Source organism: Bos grunniens, chromosome 24 (assembly GCF_055505025.1).
Source record: "Bos grunniens cultivar Pamir isolate PY7600 chromosome 24, Bosgru_T2T1.0, whole genome shotgun sequence".
Taxonomy (NCBI): domain Eukaryota; kingdom Metazoa; phylum Chordata; class Mammalia; order Artiodactyla; family Bovidae; genus Bos; species Bos grunniens.
In genome coordinates, this window is record NC_141188.1 from 54366294 (window position 1) to 54386840 (window position 20547).

At 40.0% G+C, this 20547-nt stretch overlaps 1 protein-coding gene across 12 annotated transcripts in view; it reads left to right on the forward strand.

Moving 5' to 3' along the window:
• The window catches only part of DCC (DCC netrin 1 receptor), an 845500-nt gene that overhangs the window by 600756 nt on the left and 224197 nt on the right, over positions 1-20547 (forward strand). For 10 of the 12 annotated variants that reach the window (XM_086372410.1, XM_086372411.1, XM_086372412.1 and 7 more), the window contains exon 14: positions 11258-11452. In XM_086372410.1, the coding sequence (XP_086228536.1) occupies positions 11258-11452 (195 nt within the window). Of the gene's footprint in view, positions 1-11257; positions 11453-15418; positions 15901-16169; positions 16401-20547 lie in introns of those variants that run through there. The other 2 variants (XM_086372415.1, XM_086372416.1) reach the window with 2 other exon arrangements.

Genomic DNA, 20547 nt, shown 5'->3' on the forward strand with positions numbered 1-20547 from the left:
GGGGCAGGAGGAGAAGGGGACGACAGAGGATGAGATGGCTGGATGGCATTACCGAATCAATACACATGAGTTTGGGTTAACTCTGGGAGTCTGTGATAGACAGGGAGGCCTGACGTGCTGCGATTCATGGGGTTGCAAAGAGTTGGACACGACTGAGTGACTGAACTGAATTGAACTGAATGTCAAAACAGGTTCTTGTAGCATGTGTCAGAATTTCCTTTCCTTTTAAAAATTAAAATTATTCCATTCTATGTAGAGGGCACAGTTTATACACTTATGAAAATAGACACTTGCGTTGCTTCTACTTTTTTAGTATCTTGAACAACAACACTATTATGAACATCAGTTCAGTTCCATTGCTCAGTCGTGTCCAACTCTTTGCAACCCCATGGACTGCAGCATACCAGGCTTCCCTGTCCTTCACCATCTTCTAGAGTTTTCTCAAACTCATGTCCATTGAGTCAGTGATGCCATCCAACCATCTCATCCTCTGTTGTCCCCTTCTCCTCCTGCCTTCAATCTTTCCTAGCATCAGGGTCTTTTCAAAGGAGTCAGCTCTTTGCATCAGGTGGCCAAAGTACTGGAGTTTCAGCTTCAACATCAGTCCTTCCAATGAATATTCAGGACTGATTTCCTTTAGGATGGACTGGTTGGATCTCCTTGCAGTCCAAGGGACTCTCAAGAGTGTTCTCCAACACCATAGTTCAAAAGCATCAATTCCTTGGCACTCAACTTTCTTTATAGGCGAACTCTCACATCCATACATGACTCCTGGAAAAACCATAGCCTTGACTAGACAGAACTTTGTCGGCAAAGTAATGTCTCTGCTTTTTAATATGTTGTCTAGGTTGGTAAAACCTTCCTTCCAAGGAGTAAATTTCTTTTAATTTCATGGTTGCAATCACCCTCTTCAGTGATTTTAGAGCCCCCCCAAAATAAAGTCAGCCACTGTTTCCACTGTTTCCCCATCTATTTGCCATGAAGTGATGGGATCAGATGCCATGATCTTTATTTTCTGAATGTTGAGCTTTAAGCCAACTTTTTCACTCTCCTCTTTCACTTTCATCAAGAGGCTCCTTAGTTCTTCGCTTTTGGCCATAAGGGTGGTGTCATCTGCATATCTGAGGTTACTGATATTTCTCCAAGTAATCTTGATTCCAGTTTGTGCTTCTTCCAGCCCAGCAATTCTCATCATGTACTCTGCATATAAGTTAAATAAGCAGGGTGACAATATACAGCCTTGACGTACTCCTTTTCCTATTTGGAACCAGTCTGTTGTTCCATGTCCAGTTCTAACTGTTGCTTCCTGACCTGCATACAGATTTCTCAAGAGGAAGGTCAGGTGGTCTGGTATTCCCATTTCTTGAAGAATTTTCTGCAGTTTATTTTGATCCACACAGTCAAAGGCTTTGGCATAGTGAATAAAGCAGGAGTACATGTTTTTCTGGAACTCTCTCACTTTGTCGATGATCCAACGGATGTTGTTGATTTGATCTCTGTTTCCTCGGCCTTTTCTAAATCTAGCTTGAACATCTATAAGTTCATGCTTCATGTATTGTTGAAGCCTGGCTTGGAGAATTTTGAGCATTAATTTATTAGCATGTTGGATGAGTGCAATTGTGCGGTAGTTTGAGCATTCTCTGGCATTGCCTTTCTTTGGGATTGGAATGAAAAGTGACCTTTTCCAGTCCTGTGGCCACTGCTGAGTTTTCCAAATTTAGGGTTTGAAATAGCTCAAGTGGAATTCCATCACCTCCACTAGCTTTGTTTGTAGTGATTTTTCCTAAGGTCCACTTGACTTCGCATTCAAGGATGTCTGGCTCTAGGTGAGTGATCACACCATCATAATTATCTGGGTCATGAAGGTCTTTTTTGTACAGTTCTTCTGTGTATTCTTGCCACCTCTTCTTAATATCTTCTGCTTCTTTTAGGTCCATACCATTTTTGTCCTTTACTGTACCCATCTTTGCATGAAATGTTCCCTTGGTATCTCTAATTTTCTTGAAGAGATCTCTAGTCTTTCCCATTCTATTGTTTTCCTCTGTTTCTTTGTACTGATCACTGAGGAAGGCTTTCTTATCTCTCCTTGCTATTCTTTGGAACTCTGCATTCAAATGGGTATATCTTTCCTTTTCTCCTTTGCTTTTCACTTCTCTTCTTTTCACAGCTATTTGTAAGGCCTCCTCAGACAGCCATTTTGCTTTTTTGCATTTCTTTTTCTTGGGGATGGTCTTGATAACTGTCTCCTGTACAGTGTCACAAACCTCTGTCCATGGTTCATCAGGCACTCTGTCTATCAGATCTAGTCCCTTAAATCTATTTCTCACTTCCACTGTATAATCGTAAGGGATTTGATTTAGGTCATACCTGAATGGTCTAGTGGTTTTCCCTACTTTCTTCAATTTAAGTCTGAATTTGGCAATAAGGAGTTCATGATCTGAGCCACAGTCAGCCTCCAGTCTTGTTTTTTGTGACTGTATAGAGCTTCTCCATCTTAGGCTGCAAAGAATATAATCAGTCTTGCTGGAAGCCAGCGTGAGGAACTCCACCAGTGGCAAAGGTCATGAGGAAGGAGGCTCGGTATACGCAAAGGCAAGATCGAACCTCAGGAGTCCCCCTGGAAATTCTTGAGCATCTACCCCCAAAACCAGAGTCTGCCTACTTTACTGCCTTGTGCTCTCACCTACACCTCTGACTTTACGGGGGGCTGTCCCCCACCACCTCTCTCTGAAAAAGAGTTAAATTACAGCTCCAGTTAATAAAGTTCCTGAGCGTGACAAGAGTGTTTTAGTTCACAACCGTGAGAGGCATGAGATGTTCTAAACTGTCTGAATACAGATTCCTTTGAGCGGTTAAAAGACTGATTAGAAATTGTATTGGTGAAGGGTTTTTCACTTGTTGGGCCAATGTTTGCTGCTGTGTTTCCATATCCCTTACCTACTGTGTCCCTGGCAGTGTATTGATTAATATAATTGGTGTATAGGAATGTAAGTAGTAGCTTTAATGTTTGTAACCTTGGACCCTTGAGTTAATTCTTTTTCTTGTTATAGCCCACCACACCTTTTCCCTTAGAAATGCAACTTTATCTAATGCTTTTGGAGGGTGGCGCCTGACTAAGCACCTTTAGAAAAATAAGTTTTCTGAAGAAAGGGTCTTAAAATGTTAACAGGCCTCTGGGCCAGTAAATCACCTAAACTTTTGCATATGATAAGTTTGCAGGAAGAAAGCCTGGCTTACTGCTGACTCTACCCCTTCCCCCATTATCCCCTATGCACAACTTAAGGTATAAAAACTACTTTGGAAAATAAAGTGCGGGCTTTGTTCACCAAAACTTGGTCTCCCCATGTCATTCTTTCTCTCACCTTCTGGCTGAATTTCCATCTGGGGCATGGAGGCTCGTCAAGCCTACTAGTTTTGCCTGGACTTCTAAGATCTGACCAGGGAGGCCTTAGTGTCTTCTCTCCTTCGGGAGAATGGGAGGACGCCTGCACCCTACGTAGGTGACGCAAATTCCTTATTTTGGAATTTTATTAGCTTTCCACGTAAACCAAGTTATTCAGCCTCTTTTCTCCACTGAATTTCCTCACTGAGCTATCCTTATTTAACCACTCTTTATATCCTTAATTAACATTTAATTAAGCAATTGTTTCCTGATCCTCACCGACGCTGTCCCTGCTTTGAATTCCCTGGATCCACCAGGGCTGGACCCCAGCAAGTCTGATTTCATTGTTTACCATCTGGTGATGTCCATGTGTAGAATCTTCTCTTGTGTTGTTGGAAGAGGGTGTTTGCTATGACCAGTGTGTTCTCTTGGCTAAACTCTATTAGTCTTTGCCCTGCTTCATTCCATATTCCAAGGCCAAATTTGCCTGTTACTCCAGGTGTTTCTTGACTTCCTATTTTTGCATTCCAGTCCCCTATAATGAAAAGGACATCTGTTGTGGGTGTTAGTTCTAGAAGGTCTTGTAGGTCTTCATAGAACCATTCAACTTCAGCTTCTTTAGCATTACTGGTCAGGGCATAGACTTGGATTACCATGATATTGAATGGTTTGCCTTGGAAACAAACAGAGATCATTCTGTCATTTTTGAGATTACATCCAAGTATTGCAACTCCAGTAGTTTGGCCACCTCATGCGAAGAGTTGACTCATTGGAAAAGACTCTGATGCTGGGAGGGACTGGGGGCAGGAGGAGAAGGGGACAACAGAGGATGAGATGGCTGGATGGCATCACTGACTCGATGGACGTGAGTCTGAGTGAACTCCGGGAGTTGGTGATGGACTGGGAGGCCTGGCGTGCTGCGATTCATGGGGTTTCAAAGAGTCAGACACAACTGAGCAACTGAACTGAACCGAATTGATTGCATTTCAGACTCTTTTGTTGAATATGATGGCTACTCCATTTCTTCTAAGGGATTCTTGCCCACAGTAGTAGATATAATGGTCATCTGAGTTAAATTCACCCATTCCAGTCCATTTTTGTTTGCTTAATCCTAAAATGTCGACGTTCGCTCTTGCCATCTCCTATTTGACCACTTTAAATTTACCTTGATTCATGGACCTTACATTCCAGATTCCTAAGCAATATTGCTATTTACAGCATTGGATTGCTTCCATCACCAGTCACAGCCACAACTGGATGTTGTTTTTGCTTTGGCTCTGTCTCTTCATTCATTCTTTTCTGGAGGTTTTTTTTTTTTTTTTCACTGATCTCCAGTACATATTGGGTATGTACCCACCTGAGGAGTTCATTTATCAGTGTCCTATCTTTTTGCCTTTTCATACTGTTCATGAAGTTCTCAAGGCAAGAATACTGAAGTGGTTTGCCATTCCCTTTTCCAGTGGACCACATTTTGTCAGAACTCTCCACCAAGACCCATCCGTCTTGGGTGGCCCTACATGGCATGGCTCATAGTTTCATTGAGTTAGAAAAGACTGTGGTCCATGTGATTAGATTGGCTAGTTTTCTGTGATTGTGGTTTTCAGTCTGTCTTCCCTCTGATGGAAAGTATAAGAGGCTTATGGAAGCTTCCTGATGGGAGAGACTGACTGAGAGGGAAACTGGGTCTTGTTCTGATGGGCAGGGCCATGCTCAGTAATTCTTTAATCCAATTTTCTCTTGATGGGTGGGGCTGTGTTCCCTCCCTGCTATTTCAGTTCAGATCAGTCACTCAGTCCTGTCAGACTCTTTGCGACCCCATGAATCACAACATGCCAGGCCTCCCTGTCCATCACCAACTCCCAGAGTTCACTCAAACTCACGCCCATCAAGTCAGTGATGCCATGCAGCCATCTCATCCTCTGTCATCCCCTTCTCCTCCTGCCCTCAATCCCTCCCAGCATCAGAGTCTTTTCCAATGAGTCAGCTCTTCACATGAGATGGCCAAGGTATTGGAGTTTCAGCTTCAGCATCATTCCTTCCAAAGAACACCCAGGACTGGTCTCCTTTAGGATGGACTGGTTGGATCTCCTTTCAGTCCAAGGGACTCTCAAGAGTCTTCTCCAACACCACAGTTCAAAATCACGCTGCAATTTACTTTGAGCCAAACTGTGTTTGGCCTTCTTCAAAAGATTCCTTTCATGTACTGCTACAGTCAGTGCCTCCAACCCTACAGCAGGCCACCACTGACCCATGCCTCTGCTGGAGACTCCTGGACATTCACAGACAAGTCTGGGTCATTTTGAAAATAGGTGTATAATTATCTTTTTGAATCTCTGCTTTCAGTTCCTTCAAGAATATACCCAGGAGTAGAACTGCTAGATCATATGGTAATTTTACTTTTAATATTTTGAAAGACTGCCATATTGTTTTCCAGAGCAGCTGCACCATTTTGTATTCTCACTGGGTGACTGCTTCTTCATCTTCTTTATTTAACTTCTATGGTCAAGCACAATGACCTTCTGTTTCTTCAGATACTAAACTCACTCTTATTCTGGAGGTTTTGTAGTAGTTATTCTTTGTGTCTATAAAGCTTTCCACCCTGAGGTTTATTTGACTGACTCTTTCAGATCATTCTCCTTAGATTTTTCCATGGATGCCTTCCTTGTTGTGTCATATATAACATTCAGTTTTATCCTATATCCTAGCTTTCCAATACCTCATGGTTTCTTTGTTTATTCTTAAATTTTTTGGCCTTATGTCCCCCCAAAACTCTATCCCAGTACCTAAAACTGTGACTGACCCATTGAAAATGCACAGTAATTGTTGAAATGTCACTGTGATTAGTCAGGTAAATTTCCCTAGCCTGCTATATGTGAACCTTACTCATTAGCGAAAATCTGTATCATCACTCAGAGAATCATGATTATTCTTTAGAAATAAATAAAAACAAGGCAGAATTAATAATTCCATAGTCAGTCAGGAATGGCAGTTAAACTAGTTATCTTGACTCTGGTAGAAATTTGCAGCCTTGTTAATTTGGATGTTTCAGGCATAATATGTTCTTTGGTTTCAAATTATTTCAGTAATTACCTTACTGCTTCTCTGTGCTTTAAATATGCAGTCTTTATCCTTGAGGTATTTATACATGAACTTGCAGACAGCAAATTTTAGTTTTGATCTTCAAACAAAGAGTACTCACATCACTTACTTACCTTTCATAGCAAATTTTATAAATCAATGTTTTATAGTTCATCCCAGTAGTAACCACTTTCATAATCTGTAAGCTCAGCTGTGTAAGACAAAATTCATCCAGGTGACATAAAAGGAAATTTTTCTGTCTTTATTTTGAGAAGTGAGTAGGTAGGTACAAATGGGTTATTCCAGATTATAAACAATCTCCTAACACAGTTATCTTTATGATGAGGTCATACCTTTTCAATGACATAAGTCTAATACTTGACAGACACCATTCCTTCTGGCCCAATGATATTAACTGTGTACTGAGTCCATTAAATGTTTAGGTTAGAGGTAGTATATACTCTAATGTATCAACACACTTTTTTTTTTATCATGTCAAAAAGTATTTAGAGGTTTGGATCTAGGATTGAAACTCCTCTTATGAAGTGAAGATTAAAGGTGAGTCATGTACTGACAGCCCCTCTTCTTCAAGAGCCAGTTTGTGCACTCATTTCCAGGGTATCCTTAAAGCTTTGACAGATGTAATTCTGTGGGTATTAATTTAACTAACTATCAGGGGAGATGCTCTATGGCTTCCAGAAAAACAGATAAACATTTATTCTGAAAATACTTTTTTTTTATTCTGAAAGATGTTGAATGTTGGCACTCAAATCATTCAGTTCAGTTCAATTCAGGTCAGTCGCTCAGTCATGTCCGAGTCTTTGCGACCCCATGAATCGCAGCACGCCAGGCCTCCCTGTCCATCACCAACTCCTGGAGTTCACCCAGACTCATGTCCATTGAGTTAGTGATGCCATCCAGCCATCTCATCCTCTGTCGTCCCCTTCTCCTCCTGCCCCCAATCCCTCCCAGCATCAGTCTTTTCCAGTGAGTGAACTCTTCGCCTGAGGTGGCCAAAGTACTGGAGTTTCAGCTTTAGCATCATTCCTTCCAAAGAAATCCCAGGGCTGATCTCCATCAGAATGGACTGGTTGGATCTCCTTGCAGTCCAAGGGACTCTCAAGAGTCTTCTCCAACACCCCAGTTCAAAAGCATCAATTCTTCAGCGCTCAGCCTTCTTCACAGTCCAACTCTCACATCCATACATGACCACAGGAAAAACCACAGCCTTGACTAGACGGACCTTTGTTGGCAGAGTAATCTCTCTGCTTTTGAATATGCTATCTAGGTTGGTCATAACTTTCCTTCCAAGGAATAAGCGTCTTTTAATTTCATCGCTGCAGTCACCATCTGCAGGGATTTTGGAGCCCCAAAAAATAAAGTCTGACACTGTTTCCCCATCTGTTTCCCATGAAGTGATGGGACCGGATGCCATGATCTTCGTTTTCTGAATGTTGAGCTTTAAGCCAACTTTTTCACTCTCCACTTTCACTTTCATCAAGAGGCTTTTTAGTTCTCTTCACTTTCTGCCATAAGGGTGGTGTCATCTGCATGTCTGAGGTGATTGATATTTCTCCCAGAAATCTTGATTCCAGCTTGCATTTCTTCCAGTCCAGCGTTTCTCATGATGTACTCTGCATATAAGTTAAATAAGCAGGGTGACAATATACAGCCTTGATGTACTCCTTTTCCTATTTGGAACCAGTCTGTTGTTCCATGTCCAGTTCTAACTGTTGCTTCCTGACCTGCATACAGATTTCTTAAGAGGCAGATCAGGTGGTCTGGAATTCCCATCTCTTTCAGAATTTTCCACAGTTTATTGTGATCCACACAGTCAAAGGCTTTGGCATAGTCAATAAAGCAGAAATAGATATTTTTCTGGAACTCTAATTTAGTAGTATTTATTAGAATTATGATCAGTGTCCAGAAAATACCTCATTTCTTTAGAGATAGGATCATAGGGAGCATGGTGATATAAAAATCAGAATGTCAGTTTCTTAATTTGCAACACACAGTCTCTGAAAATTTTTATATCAGGATAGCAAGTGCATTTTCTCTCTAGTAGCTAACATCAGTTGGTTCAATTCAAGACTGGAGTGTTTCAGTACTTTATTTCATTAACTCTTTTCCCCACCGTATGAGACCCTTACTATCTTTACCTTCATTCTGCACACGAGGAAACTTTGACTTAGAGAGGATAAATCAGGTTTTAAGACTTCATATCTCATGAGTGTCCAACACAAATTTGAATGGTTCTCTCGATTACTTCCAGAGCACAAGCTTGGATTCAATCAGTATTTGTAATGACAGTTTAATTCACAGGTAAACACAGAGAAGATAATTTGAGAAGGACACACAGCTAGTAAATGGCAGAGCCTAGTATTAAACCAGACGTGCACACTCCAGAGTCTGTGTGGCTTTAATCCAAACCACTGTCTCATTTCTTTAATAATAAATACAGTTTGCACAGATGCAATAAACCATGGGTCAAGTACAGTCCCATTCATGCTGAGAAAATCATGGCCCTAAATTGTTTATCCTGACAATTTCTCAGGAAAGGACTGCTACATATATTTTCATCTCTAGTTAAATCAGAGTAAATAATCCTTAGGCAAGAGAGTTTTTGACATTTCATTTCCCTTTCTATTATTCTTACATCTGCCTTGATTTTCAGTTCATTTCAGTCGCTCAGTCATGTCCGACTCTTTGCGACCCCATGAATTGCAGTACTCCAGGCTTCCTTGTCCATCATCAACTCCTGGAGTTCACTCAAACTCATGTTCATTGAGTCGGTGATGCCATCCAGCCATCTCATCCTCTGTCGTCTGCTTCTCCTCCTGCCCCAATCCCTCCCAGCATCAGAGCCTTTTCCAATGAGTCAACTCTTCACATGAGGTGGCCAAAGTATTGGAGTTTCAACTTTAACATCAGTCCTTCCAGTGAACACCACGACTGATCTCCTTTAGAATGGACTGGTTGGATCTCCTTGCAGTCCAAGGGACTCTCAAGAGTCTTCTCCAACACCACAGTTCAAAAGCATCAATTCTTTGACACTCAGCTTTCTTCATAGTCCAACTCTCACATCCATACATGACCACCGGAAAAACCAGCCTTGACTAGACGGACCTTTGTTGGCAAAGTAATCTCTCTGCTTTTGAATATGCTCTCTAGGTTGGTCATAACTTTCCTTCCAAGGAGTAAGCGTCTTTTAATTTCATGGCTGCAGTCACCATCTGCAGTGATTTTGGAGCCCCCCAAAATAAAGTCCGACACTGTTTCCACTGTTTCCACATCTATTTCCCATGAAGTGATCGGACCAGATGCCATGATCTTCATTTTCTGAATGTTGAGCTTTAAGCCAACTTTTCACTCTTCTCTTTCACTTTCATCAAGAGGCTTTTGAGTTCCTCTTCACTTTCTGCCATAAGGGTGGTGTCATCTGCATATCTGAGGTGATTGATATTTTTCCTGGCAATCTTGGTTCCAGCTTGTGTTTCTTCCAGTCCAGCGTTTCTCATGATGTACTCTGCATAGAAGTTAAATTAGCAGGGTGACAATATACAGCCTTGATGTACTCCTTTTCCTATTTGGAACCAGTCTGTTGTTCCATGTCCAGTTCTAACTGTTGCTTCCTGACCTGCATACAGGTTTCTCAAGAGGCAGTCCAGGTGGTCTGGTATTCCCATCTCTTTCAGAATTTTCCACAGTTTATTATGATCCACCTAGTCAAAGGGTTTGGCATAATCAATAAAGCAGAAATAGATGTTTTTCTGGAACTCTCTTGCTTTTTTGATGATCCAGCGGATGTTGGCAATTTGATCTCTGGTTCCTCTGCCTTTTCTAAAACCAGCTTGAACATCTGGAAGTTCACGGTTCACGTATTGCTGAAGCCTGGCATGGAGAATTTTGAGCATTACTGCAAGAATACTGCAGTGGTTAGCCGTTTCCTCCTCCAATGAAATTAATTTTAGACATGAAACTAAAAGATGCTGGCTCCTTGGAAGGAAAGCTATGACAAACCTAGACAGCATATTCAAAAGCAGAGATATCACTTTACCAACAAAGCTATGTATAGTCAAAGCTTTGGTTTTTTCAGCAGTCATGTACAGATGTGAGAGTTGGACCATAAAGATGGCTTAGCACTGAAGATTTGATGCTTGTAAATGTGATGCTGGAGAAGACTCATGAGACCCTTGGACTGCAAGGAGATCAAACCAGTCAGTTCTAAAGGAAATGAACCCTGAATATTCATTGGAAGGACTGATGCTGAAGCTGAAGCTCCTATGCTTTGGCTACCTGATGTGAAGAGCCAACACATTGGAAAAGACCCCGATGCTGGAAAAGACTGAAGGAAAGAGAAGGGGGAGGCAGAGGCTGAGATGGTTAGAGAGCATCACAATTCAATGGACATGAGCTTGATTTAACTCTGCGAGATATTAAAGGACAGAGGAGCCTGTTGTGCTGCAGACTGTGGGGTTGCAAATAGTCAGACATGACTTAGGAGAAATATATGAGAAAAAAGCTTAAGGGAAAAAAAGAAATCTGTTAGAATAAAGATATGTGATGCTGCAGTGCCTCTGGCGGGAATTCAGTATCCTCTTGTGCTTAAATTCTGTGAAAGTCAAATCAAACGTGGAAATCATATCAGAGGCTGATACCAGGAGGAACTTGGGCAAGAAGTGATGCACCATTTGAGGGTCTGTGGAACATGATGTTAAGCCTTGATTAAGTGGTACATTTTACCGTGCTCTGTGTTCTAATATGAAAGATGCTGATGGTCCTCCTTTTGAATTCTAGAGTCTCAAGTTCCTGACCAGCCAAGCTCTCTTCATGTGAGGCCCCAGACCAACTGCATCATCATGAGTTGGACCCCTCCCTTGAACCCCAGCATTGTGGTGCGAGGCTACATCATTGGGTATGGTGTCGGGAGCCCTTACGCTGAGACAGTCCGTGTGGACAGTAAACAGCGCTACTATTCCATTGAGAGGTTGGGTAAGTAGCTGTGAATTTTCTTCTCCTAAGGAAAAGAAATGATTTATATTTAATTATTTTCTCTTCTGGAAAATTGCTCTTTGGAATTGGATGACAGTTTATTACAGATATCCATAACTCTTTTTCTATCTATCAGTCTACTCACGTATCCTTCTGTACACATACATGCATTTTTTTTGTCTGGACTTTGAGTTAGGGAATTTTATCTAGACAGATACAGAGCAGTGGGTGACCTGGTGTGTACCCTGCCTCTGTCATAAGAATACAGTGCATTGGAACTTTTTTTTTCTTTCTTTTTTCCTCTGTCAACGGAGACTTCTAATCTTAACAATTCTTACAAAAAGAGTCAGCATATTATTTTTCTCACTAGAAAGTTACTGTTGATTTTTCTTAAATTTTGAATTATACAATCACATTATCTTTTTTCCCAGTAGTATTTATAGACAAAACTTGGTGGCTCTCATGACAACAAGATTTTTTAAAAAAGAATTTTCAATCAAGCCAGTAACTCAGAGCAATCAAACTCTTCTCCACATATCTTCCTGGTCCCTTTCAGTTCAAGTTCTTTTACTGTGTTTTACCTCATTTTACTGAACATAATAATTCTAAGGTGATGTTTCTGAACTCATTGAAAATTTGTTTATTCAGAGAGAGTTAACAGGTATAAAGTTTTCACATTTATTTTATATCAGATTTTCCATAATGCAATAAGAGATTATATCATTAGCAGAGGGAAATAAAATGAATCTGTGTCATATGTAGGGTGCCAGGAAGTTAAACAGTTGTCATAAAGCAGAAGGCAAGCTGATTCTACCTGTTGATGTAACATGATATTATTTGCACTGAAGTACAGTGACCTTCTCAGTGAAAAGGCAACCTGATTGGATTGCTACTTATTTGCAATGTCTCTCAGAAACAGAGCATTTGTGATGAGAAGCCTGATTTGAATTTGAATAGCTAAAATGCAGTAGGAAGGAAGGGTTTTTTCAGTGCTGGAGGAAATCTGCACTGACCCATTCTCTCAGTAATTGCTTCAAACACTAATAAGAGGAGCACCTTCTGCAAATCTGCACAATTTTAGTTAGCTTGGCATTTGGAAATAATATTCCCTCCGTCAGTCCCTGAGTTTGAATGCAGAGGCAATCACAAAATTCATATTTTATGGCCTTCAAACCTATGTCAGGGGACTCTGATTTGTCCATTATGCAGTATACCACACCATCTCTGACAGTTCATCTTGATGCCACGCACCAGAGGGAGAGAGACCCGTGGCAGTACACAGGCTCTCGAGCAATGAGGTCAGGATGCCAATTCACAGAGAAGTCATGAAGGAAAACTGCATTGTTTCACCATGTGCTTTTGATAATGGTGCTTCTTATTACAAGGAGACTCTCCCATGAGTTTCCAAGTCTAGTAAAGTTGAGGCATTTGAGAGGTTAATACTGTGGCTGCTGCTGCTGCTAAGTCGCTTCAGTCATGTCCGACTCTTTGCGACCCCATAGATGGCATCTCACCAGGCTCCCCCGTCCCTGGGATTCTCCAGGCAAGAACACTGGAGTGGGTTGCGATTTCCTTCTCCAATGCATGAAAGTGAAAAGTGAAAGTGAAGCCGCTTAGTCGTGTCCGACTCTTCACGACCCTGTGGACTGCAGCCCACCAGGCTCCTCCGTCCATGGGATTTTCCAGGCAGGAGTACTGGAGTGGGGTGCCATTGCCTTCTCCATAATACTGTGGCAAATCTTTCCAAAAGCTTAAAGAAGAGATTTTTCCATTGTAAGATATGTTTTAAAGAGTAGGAAAACTGATAAAGGTAAAAATGGAATATGAACCTGTCTCAGTGATAGATAAGCATGAGTATGCACGGTAAAACTTACCTGAAAAGAGAAATTACACACATACAGCCACTCCCTCCATCCCCACCCCACCCCCACCCGCTGCCACAAACATATGTATTTAAATTCTGTTGAAACTTTAAACATACCATGTCAAAACATAGGGTTTCCCTGGTGGCTCAGATGGTAAAGGATTCACCTGCAGGGCAAGAGACCTGGGTTCCATCCCTGGGTTGAGAAGATCCCCTGGGAGAAGGGAATGGCAACCACTCCAGTATTCTTGCCTGGAGAATCCCATGGCTAGAGGAGCCTGGTGGGCTCAGCCCATGGGGTCGCAGAGTTGGACACAACTGAGTGACTAACACTTCCATGTCTTAACATAAAATGTAAAATAGTTGTTTTATCAGTATTGTTCCACTATCTCCATGGTTATACAAATAAACTGGGATTCTTTTAATATGAATTTCCATCACTTGGCCAAAATATATGTTAAACATAGCTAAAGTTCTAATTTTTATAAAGATAAAAGATTCATTCGAGTCTACATTTGAACACTACAAAGAAACCATCAATGTTTTATTTATTCTATTAAATATTAAAATCAGCATATCAGTTTTATAGTATTTTTTAAAAAGGTATTTAAAATGCAATTTTAAAGCTTTTAATTGAGACATTTTATATGAGGCTTCCCAGGCGGCTCAGTGGTAAAGAATCTGCCTGCCAAGCAGGAGACATGGGTTCAGTCCCTGCATTGGGAAGATCCCCTGGAGAAGAAAATGACAACCCACTCCAGTATTCTTGCCTGGAGAATTCCACGGACAGAGGAGCCTGGTGAGCTGCAGTCCATGGGGTCTGCAAAGAGTTGGACGTGACTTAGAGACCAAACAGCAGCAGAACAGCATGACAGTTTTACAATTAAAAATGAATTAAGGAAAGTTCCAACCCATTTAAACATAGGGTCAGCCATAACTTGATATCAAATATTGATATCATGATTGTATTTTAGACTGTAAAAAGCTATGTGGTTTGTAACTGACCAATAAACCTCCTCTTTTCTTTGGTGAGAGATCAGAACTTCCAAATAGTGTTTTGTTTATCAGGTATGGTAACTCATTATTTAGACACCGGGCGCTATGACCTGCATTAGGGCTAGAAGTACATGACCGTTTTGCAAAATATCTAATGTTGCCTGATTTAAAACAAAACAAAACACAGCTTGCCTAGTGCAGGCGTAGAGCTTCATTAACCAGTGTTTATTATAATTAATCCTTTGAAGTCTTCCTCCTTTTTAGTTCAAAAGTCCTAAGGTCAACTTTGGTATAAATGCATGGTATAGATCCATGATATCTGAATTATAGCAGTGTTTCAGTTCAGTCACTCAGTCATGTCCGACTCTCTGTGACCCCATGGACTGCAGCACGCCAGGCTTCCCTGTCCATCACCAACTCCCGGAGCTTACTCAAGCTCATGTCCATTGAGTCAGTGATGCCATCCAACCATCGCATCATCTGTCGTCCCCTTCTCTTCCCGCCTTCAATCTTTCCCAGCATCAGGGTCTTTTCCAAGGAGTCAGTTCTTTGTATCAGCTGGCCAATATGTTGGAGTTTTAATGTTTAGCAAAGTTAATTTAAAATTCTGTTCCTTTTGAAAAGAACTTAATATTTATTGTCTAAAAATCTATTGATCAATTTATCCATCAATCACTTTATCTTTTTTTATAATTTTTTAAAAATTTTATCTTTAGTTGAAGGATAATTGTTTTACAATATTGTGTTGGTTTCTGCCATAGATCAACATGAATCAGCCGTAGGTAAACCTATGTCCCCTCCCTCTTCAGCCTCCTTCCCACCTCCCACCTTTTTACCTTTGTGGCACTATTTTTATAGATAATGAACTAGAATATATATAGAATAATATATAAAGTGTACAATTTATTGAGTTCTTAAAAGAGCTTTATTGAATTTTAACTCACATACAGTATACTATGTAGTTTTAAATTTCTTCTTTAATTTCTCTCAGCAGTATTTTTTAGTTTTAGTGTAGTTGTTTTGTTGTCTTGAATATTTTTGTTAGATTAAGTTCTAAAACATATATAAATATGTGTGGGTGTGTATATACACCCACACATATATAGGGTTCCCCAGTGGCTCAGCGGTAAAGAATCCACCTGCACTCCAGGAGACGCAGATTCCATCCCTGAGTGGGAAAGATCCCCTGGAGGAGGGCACGGCAACCCATTCCGGTATTCTTGCCTGGACAATTCCATGGACAGAGGAGCCTAGTGGGCTATAGTCCACAGTGTCACAAAGAGTCGGATACAACTGAAGCAGCTGAGCAGTTTGTGTGTGTGTGTGTGTGTGTGTGTGTGTGTGTACATAGCAAACAAACTGGCAAATTGGAATTACAAACGTGTTCTCAGAACAGAATTCACTCGTATGTAGGTGACTTACTGTAAAAGGCATGAAGATCAGAAAATAAGTATAAAACTGTTTCTATTTGCATATGATATGCTCTTTTAAATGGAAAATCTCAGAGGATCTACAAAACTATTAATAGTAGAACAAACAGTTGAATTTAACAGGTCTTAGGACATCAAGGTTAATGTACAAAAAAAAAAAAAAATCTGTTTGCAGCCAACAACTGGAAAATAAATTTAAAGATACATGTGCATGTATGTGTGCTAAGATGCCTTTAAAGATATATAGATAGATTTATAAGATAAAGATATGTATGTATCTTTAAATTTATTTTCCAACTGTTTGCTGCAAACAAATTGATTTCTGAATGACTGATGCAACCTTTGTGTACCATTCTATGTTCACGTCCTGTGCTTCAAAAACTAACAGCACGTCCTCAAGTAAAGAAAATTATCTTGCCATTTCCAGCTTCCCTTATAGCTCAGTCAGTAAAGAATCTGCCTGCAGGGCAGGAGACCCGGGTTCGATCCCTGGGTTGGGAAGATCCCCTGGAGAAGGAAATGGCACCCCACTCTAGTACTCTTGCCTGGAAAGTCCCACGGATGGAGGAGCCTGGTAGGCTACAGTCCACGGGGTCGCAAAGAGTCCAACATGACTGAGCGACATCACTTTCACTCACTTTCACTTACTATTCCTAGCTTTATAAGTGTTGCCATGAATATTTGTTGAATTTTCACGAAATAATTTTCTGTCTTTTGAGATGGTCCTATACTTTCCCTCTTGTAATCATTTTTAATATTGTTAATCATATTGATTGATTTTTGAAAAGTAAACACCCATTCTTATGTTGTAGGATTTAATGTTGTTTTCTTTTTTTTGCCTATATTCATAAAGTATACATGTCCATGAGTTTCTTTTCATTTAGTGACTTTCCAGGCTTTTTTTTTAAACTAAGCTTATACCACTTATAAAATTATGTGAATTATTGCTCTTTCTGTAGCTGAAAAATTTGTGTAAGATTGTTATTTCTTATTCCTTGAATATTTGACAAAATTCACTAACAAAACCACCTATATCTGAGATTTCCTTTTAGGGAAGGATTTTGAAATGAATTAAATTTCTTTAACATATACAGGTATTTTTATATTTTGAATTCTTTCTTGTATTGATTTTGGCAAGTAAATTTTTTCATGAAATTCATCTATTTTATTTTGCTACATTTACTGGCCTAGAGTTGCTCATTCGTGATATTCTCTTACTGTCTGGGGTTATCTATGGAATAGCTATATTTACATTTTTGATACTAATGATTTATGTTCTTTTATTTGTGATCATTCTAGGTAGGGGTTTGTCAATTTTGTTGATCTTGTCAAAGAAAGAGACTTTAACATTACTAATTGTTTCTATTATCTATTATTTCTTTCGTATTTGCTCTTATCTTGACTATGTTCTTATACTAATTTCAGTCATAATTTGCACTTTTTCTTGCAATTCCTTAAAGTGAAATCTCATAATGTAGAGATTTAAATCTATTGGTACTTCCCTAAGCACCACTGTTCTTGCATTTCACAATTTTTTACATGTATATATTTATTATCATTAAATTTAAAATATTTTCAGAATTTTCCTTGATTTCTTTTTGCTCTGTGACTTATTGTGTTGCTTAATTTTCCAATTTTGAGTTTTCCTAGATAGTTATTATTACTGATTATCATGATTAGAAAATATACTCTGATTTCACTATTTTTACATTTGCATTATTTTTTTAGTTTTTAACCAATTTTTATTCAAGTATAGGTAATTTTTAAAATGCATTAGTTTCCAGTGTAGAGCAAAGTGATTCAGTTATCCACATATATATATATATATAAATATATAATATTAATACATATCAGTTATCTGTCTATCAGTTAAGTTCAGTCACTCAGTCATGTCCCACTCTTTGCGACCCCATAAACCACAGCACGCCAGGCCTCCCTGTCCGTCAGCAACTCCCGGAGTCCCCCCAGACCCATGTCCATTGAGTCAGTGATGCCATCCAACCATCTCATCCTCTGTCGTCCCCTTCTCCTCTTGCCCTTAATCTTTCCCAGCATTAGGGTCTTTTCAAATGAGTCAGCTCTTCACATCAGGTGGCCAAAGTATTGGAGTTTAAGCTTCAAATCAGTCCTTCCAATGAACACCCAGGACTGATCTCCTTTAGGATGGACTGGTTGGATCTCCGTGCAGTCCAAGGGACTCTCAATAGTCTTCTCCAAAACCAAAGTTCAAAAGCATCAATTCTTCTGTGCTCGGCTTTCTTTATAGTCCAACTCTCACATCCATATATGACCACTGCTACCTCCCTCCCCGATGGGGAACATGTGTACACCCGTGGCAGATTCATGTTGATGTATGGCAAAACCAATACAATATTGTAAAGTAATTAGCCTCCAATTAAAATAAATAAATTTAAATTAAAAAAAAAAAAAGCATATATGACCACTGGAAAAACCAAAGCCTTGACTAGATGGACCTTAGTTGACAAAGTAATGTCTCTGCTTTTCAATATGCTGTCTAGGTTGGCTATAACTTTCCTTCCAAGGAGTAAGTGTATTTTAATTTCATGGCTGTCATCACCATCTGCAGTGATTTTGGAGCCCAGACAAATAAAGTCAGACACTATTTCCACTGTTTCCCCATCTATTTGCCATGAAGTGCTAGAACCGGATGTCATGATCTTCGTTTTCTGAATGTTGAGCTTTAAGCCAACTTTTTCACTCTCCTCTTTCACTTTCATCAAGAGGCTCTAAGGTTTTTCACTTTCTGCCATAAGGGTGGTATCATCTGCATATCTGAGGTTATTGATATTTCTCCCAGTAACGTTGATTCCAGCTTGTGTTTCATCCAGCCCAGCATTTCACTTCATGTACTTTGCATATAAGTTAAATAATCAGGGTGACAGTATACAGTCTTGACACGCTTCTATCCCGATTTGGAACCAGTGTATTGTTCCATGTCCAGTTCTAACTCTTGCTTCTTCACCTGCATACAGATTTCTCAGGAGGCAGGTCAGGTGGTCTGGTATTCCCATTTCTTTAAGAATTTTCCACAGTTTGTTGTGATCCACACAGTCAAAGGCTTTGGCATAGTCATCAAGCAGAAGTAGATGTTTTTTTGGAACTCTCTCACTTTTTCGATGATCCAACAGATGTTGATGATTTGATCTCTGATTCCTCTGTCTTTTCTAATCCAGCTTGAAAATCTGGAAGTTCATGGTTCATGTACTGTTGAACCCTGGCTTGGAGAAATTTGAGAATTACTTTGCTAGCGTGTAAGATGGGTGCAACTGTGTGGTGGTTTGAACATTCTTTGGCATTGCCTTTCTTTGGGATAGGAATGAAAACTGACCTTTTCCAGTCCTATGGCCACTGCTGAGTTTTCCAAATTTGCTGGCATATTGAGTACAGCACTTTCAGAGCATCATATTTTAGGGTTTGAAATAGCTCAAGTGGAATTCCATCATCTCCACTAGCTTTGTTTGTGGTGATGCTTCCCTAAGGTCCACTTGACTTCGCATTCCAGGATTTCTGGATCTAGGTGAGTGATCACACACCATCATCATTATCTGGGTCCTGAAGATCTTTTTTGTACAGTTCTTCTGTGTATTCTTGCCACCTCTTCTTGATATCTTCTGCTTCTGTTAGGTCCATACCATTTCTGTCCTTTATTGTGCCCATCTTTGCATGAAATATTCCCTTGGTATCTCTAATTTTCTTGAAGAGATCTCTGGTCTTTCCCATTCTATTGTTTTCCTCTATTTCTTTGTACTGATCACTGAGGAAGGCTTTATCTCTCCTCTCTATTCTTTGGAAATCTGCAATCAAATGGGTATATCTTTCCTTTTCTCCTTTGCTTTTCACTTCTCTTCTTTTCACAGCTATTTGTAAGGCTTCTTCAGACAGCCATTTTGCTTTTTTGCATTTCTTTTTCTTGGGGATGGTCTTGATAACTGTCTCCTGTACAATGTCACGAACCTCCATCCATAGTTCTTCAGACACTCTATCAGATCTAATCCCTTGAATCTATTTCTCACTTCCACTGTATAATGATAAGGTATATGATTTAGGTCATACCTGAATGGTCTAGTGGTTTTCCCTACTTTCTTCAATTTAAGTCTGAATTTGGCAATAAGGAGTTCATGATCTGAGTCACAGTCAGCTCCCAGTCTTGTTTTTGCTGACTGTATAGAGCTTATCTTTGGCTGAAAAGAATATAATCAGTCTGATTTCTGTATTGACTATCTGGTGATGTCCATGTGTAGAGTCTTCTCTTGTGTTGTTGGAAGAGGGTGTTTGCTGTGACCGGTGCATTCTCTTGGCAAAACTCTATTAGCCTTTGCCCTACTTCATTCTGTACTCCAAGGCCAAATTTCCCTGTTACTCCAGGTGTTTCTTGACTTCCTACTTTTGCATTGCAGTCCCCTATATGAAAAGGACATCTTTTTTTGGTGTTAGTTTTAGAAGGTCTTGTAGGTCTTCATAAAACTGTTCAACTTCAGCTTCTTTAGTGTTACTGGTTGGGGCATAGACTTGGATTACCATGATATTGAATGGTTTTCCTTGGAAGTGAACAGAGATCATTCTGTCGTTTTTGAGATTGCATCCAAGTACTACATTTCAGGACTCTTATCGACTATGATGGCTACTCCATTTCTTCTAAGGGATTCTTGCCCACAGTAGTGGATATAATGGTCATCTGAGTTAAATTCACCCATTCCAGTCCATTTTAGTTCACTGATTCCTAAAATGTTGACAATCACTCTGTCGTCTCCTGTTTGACCGCTTCCACTTTGCCTTCATTCATG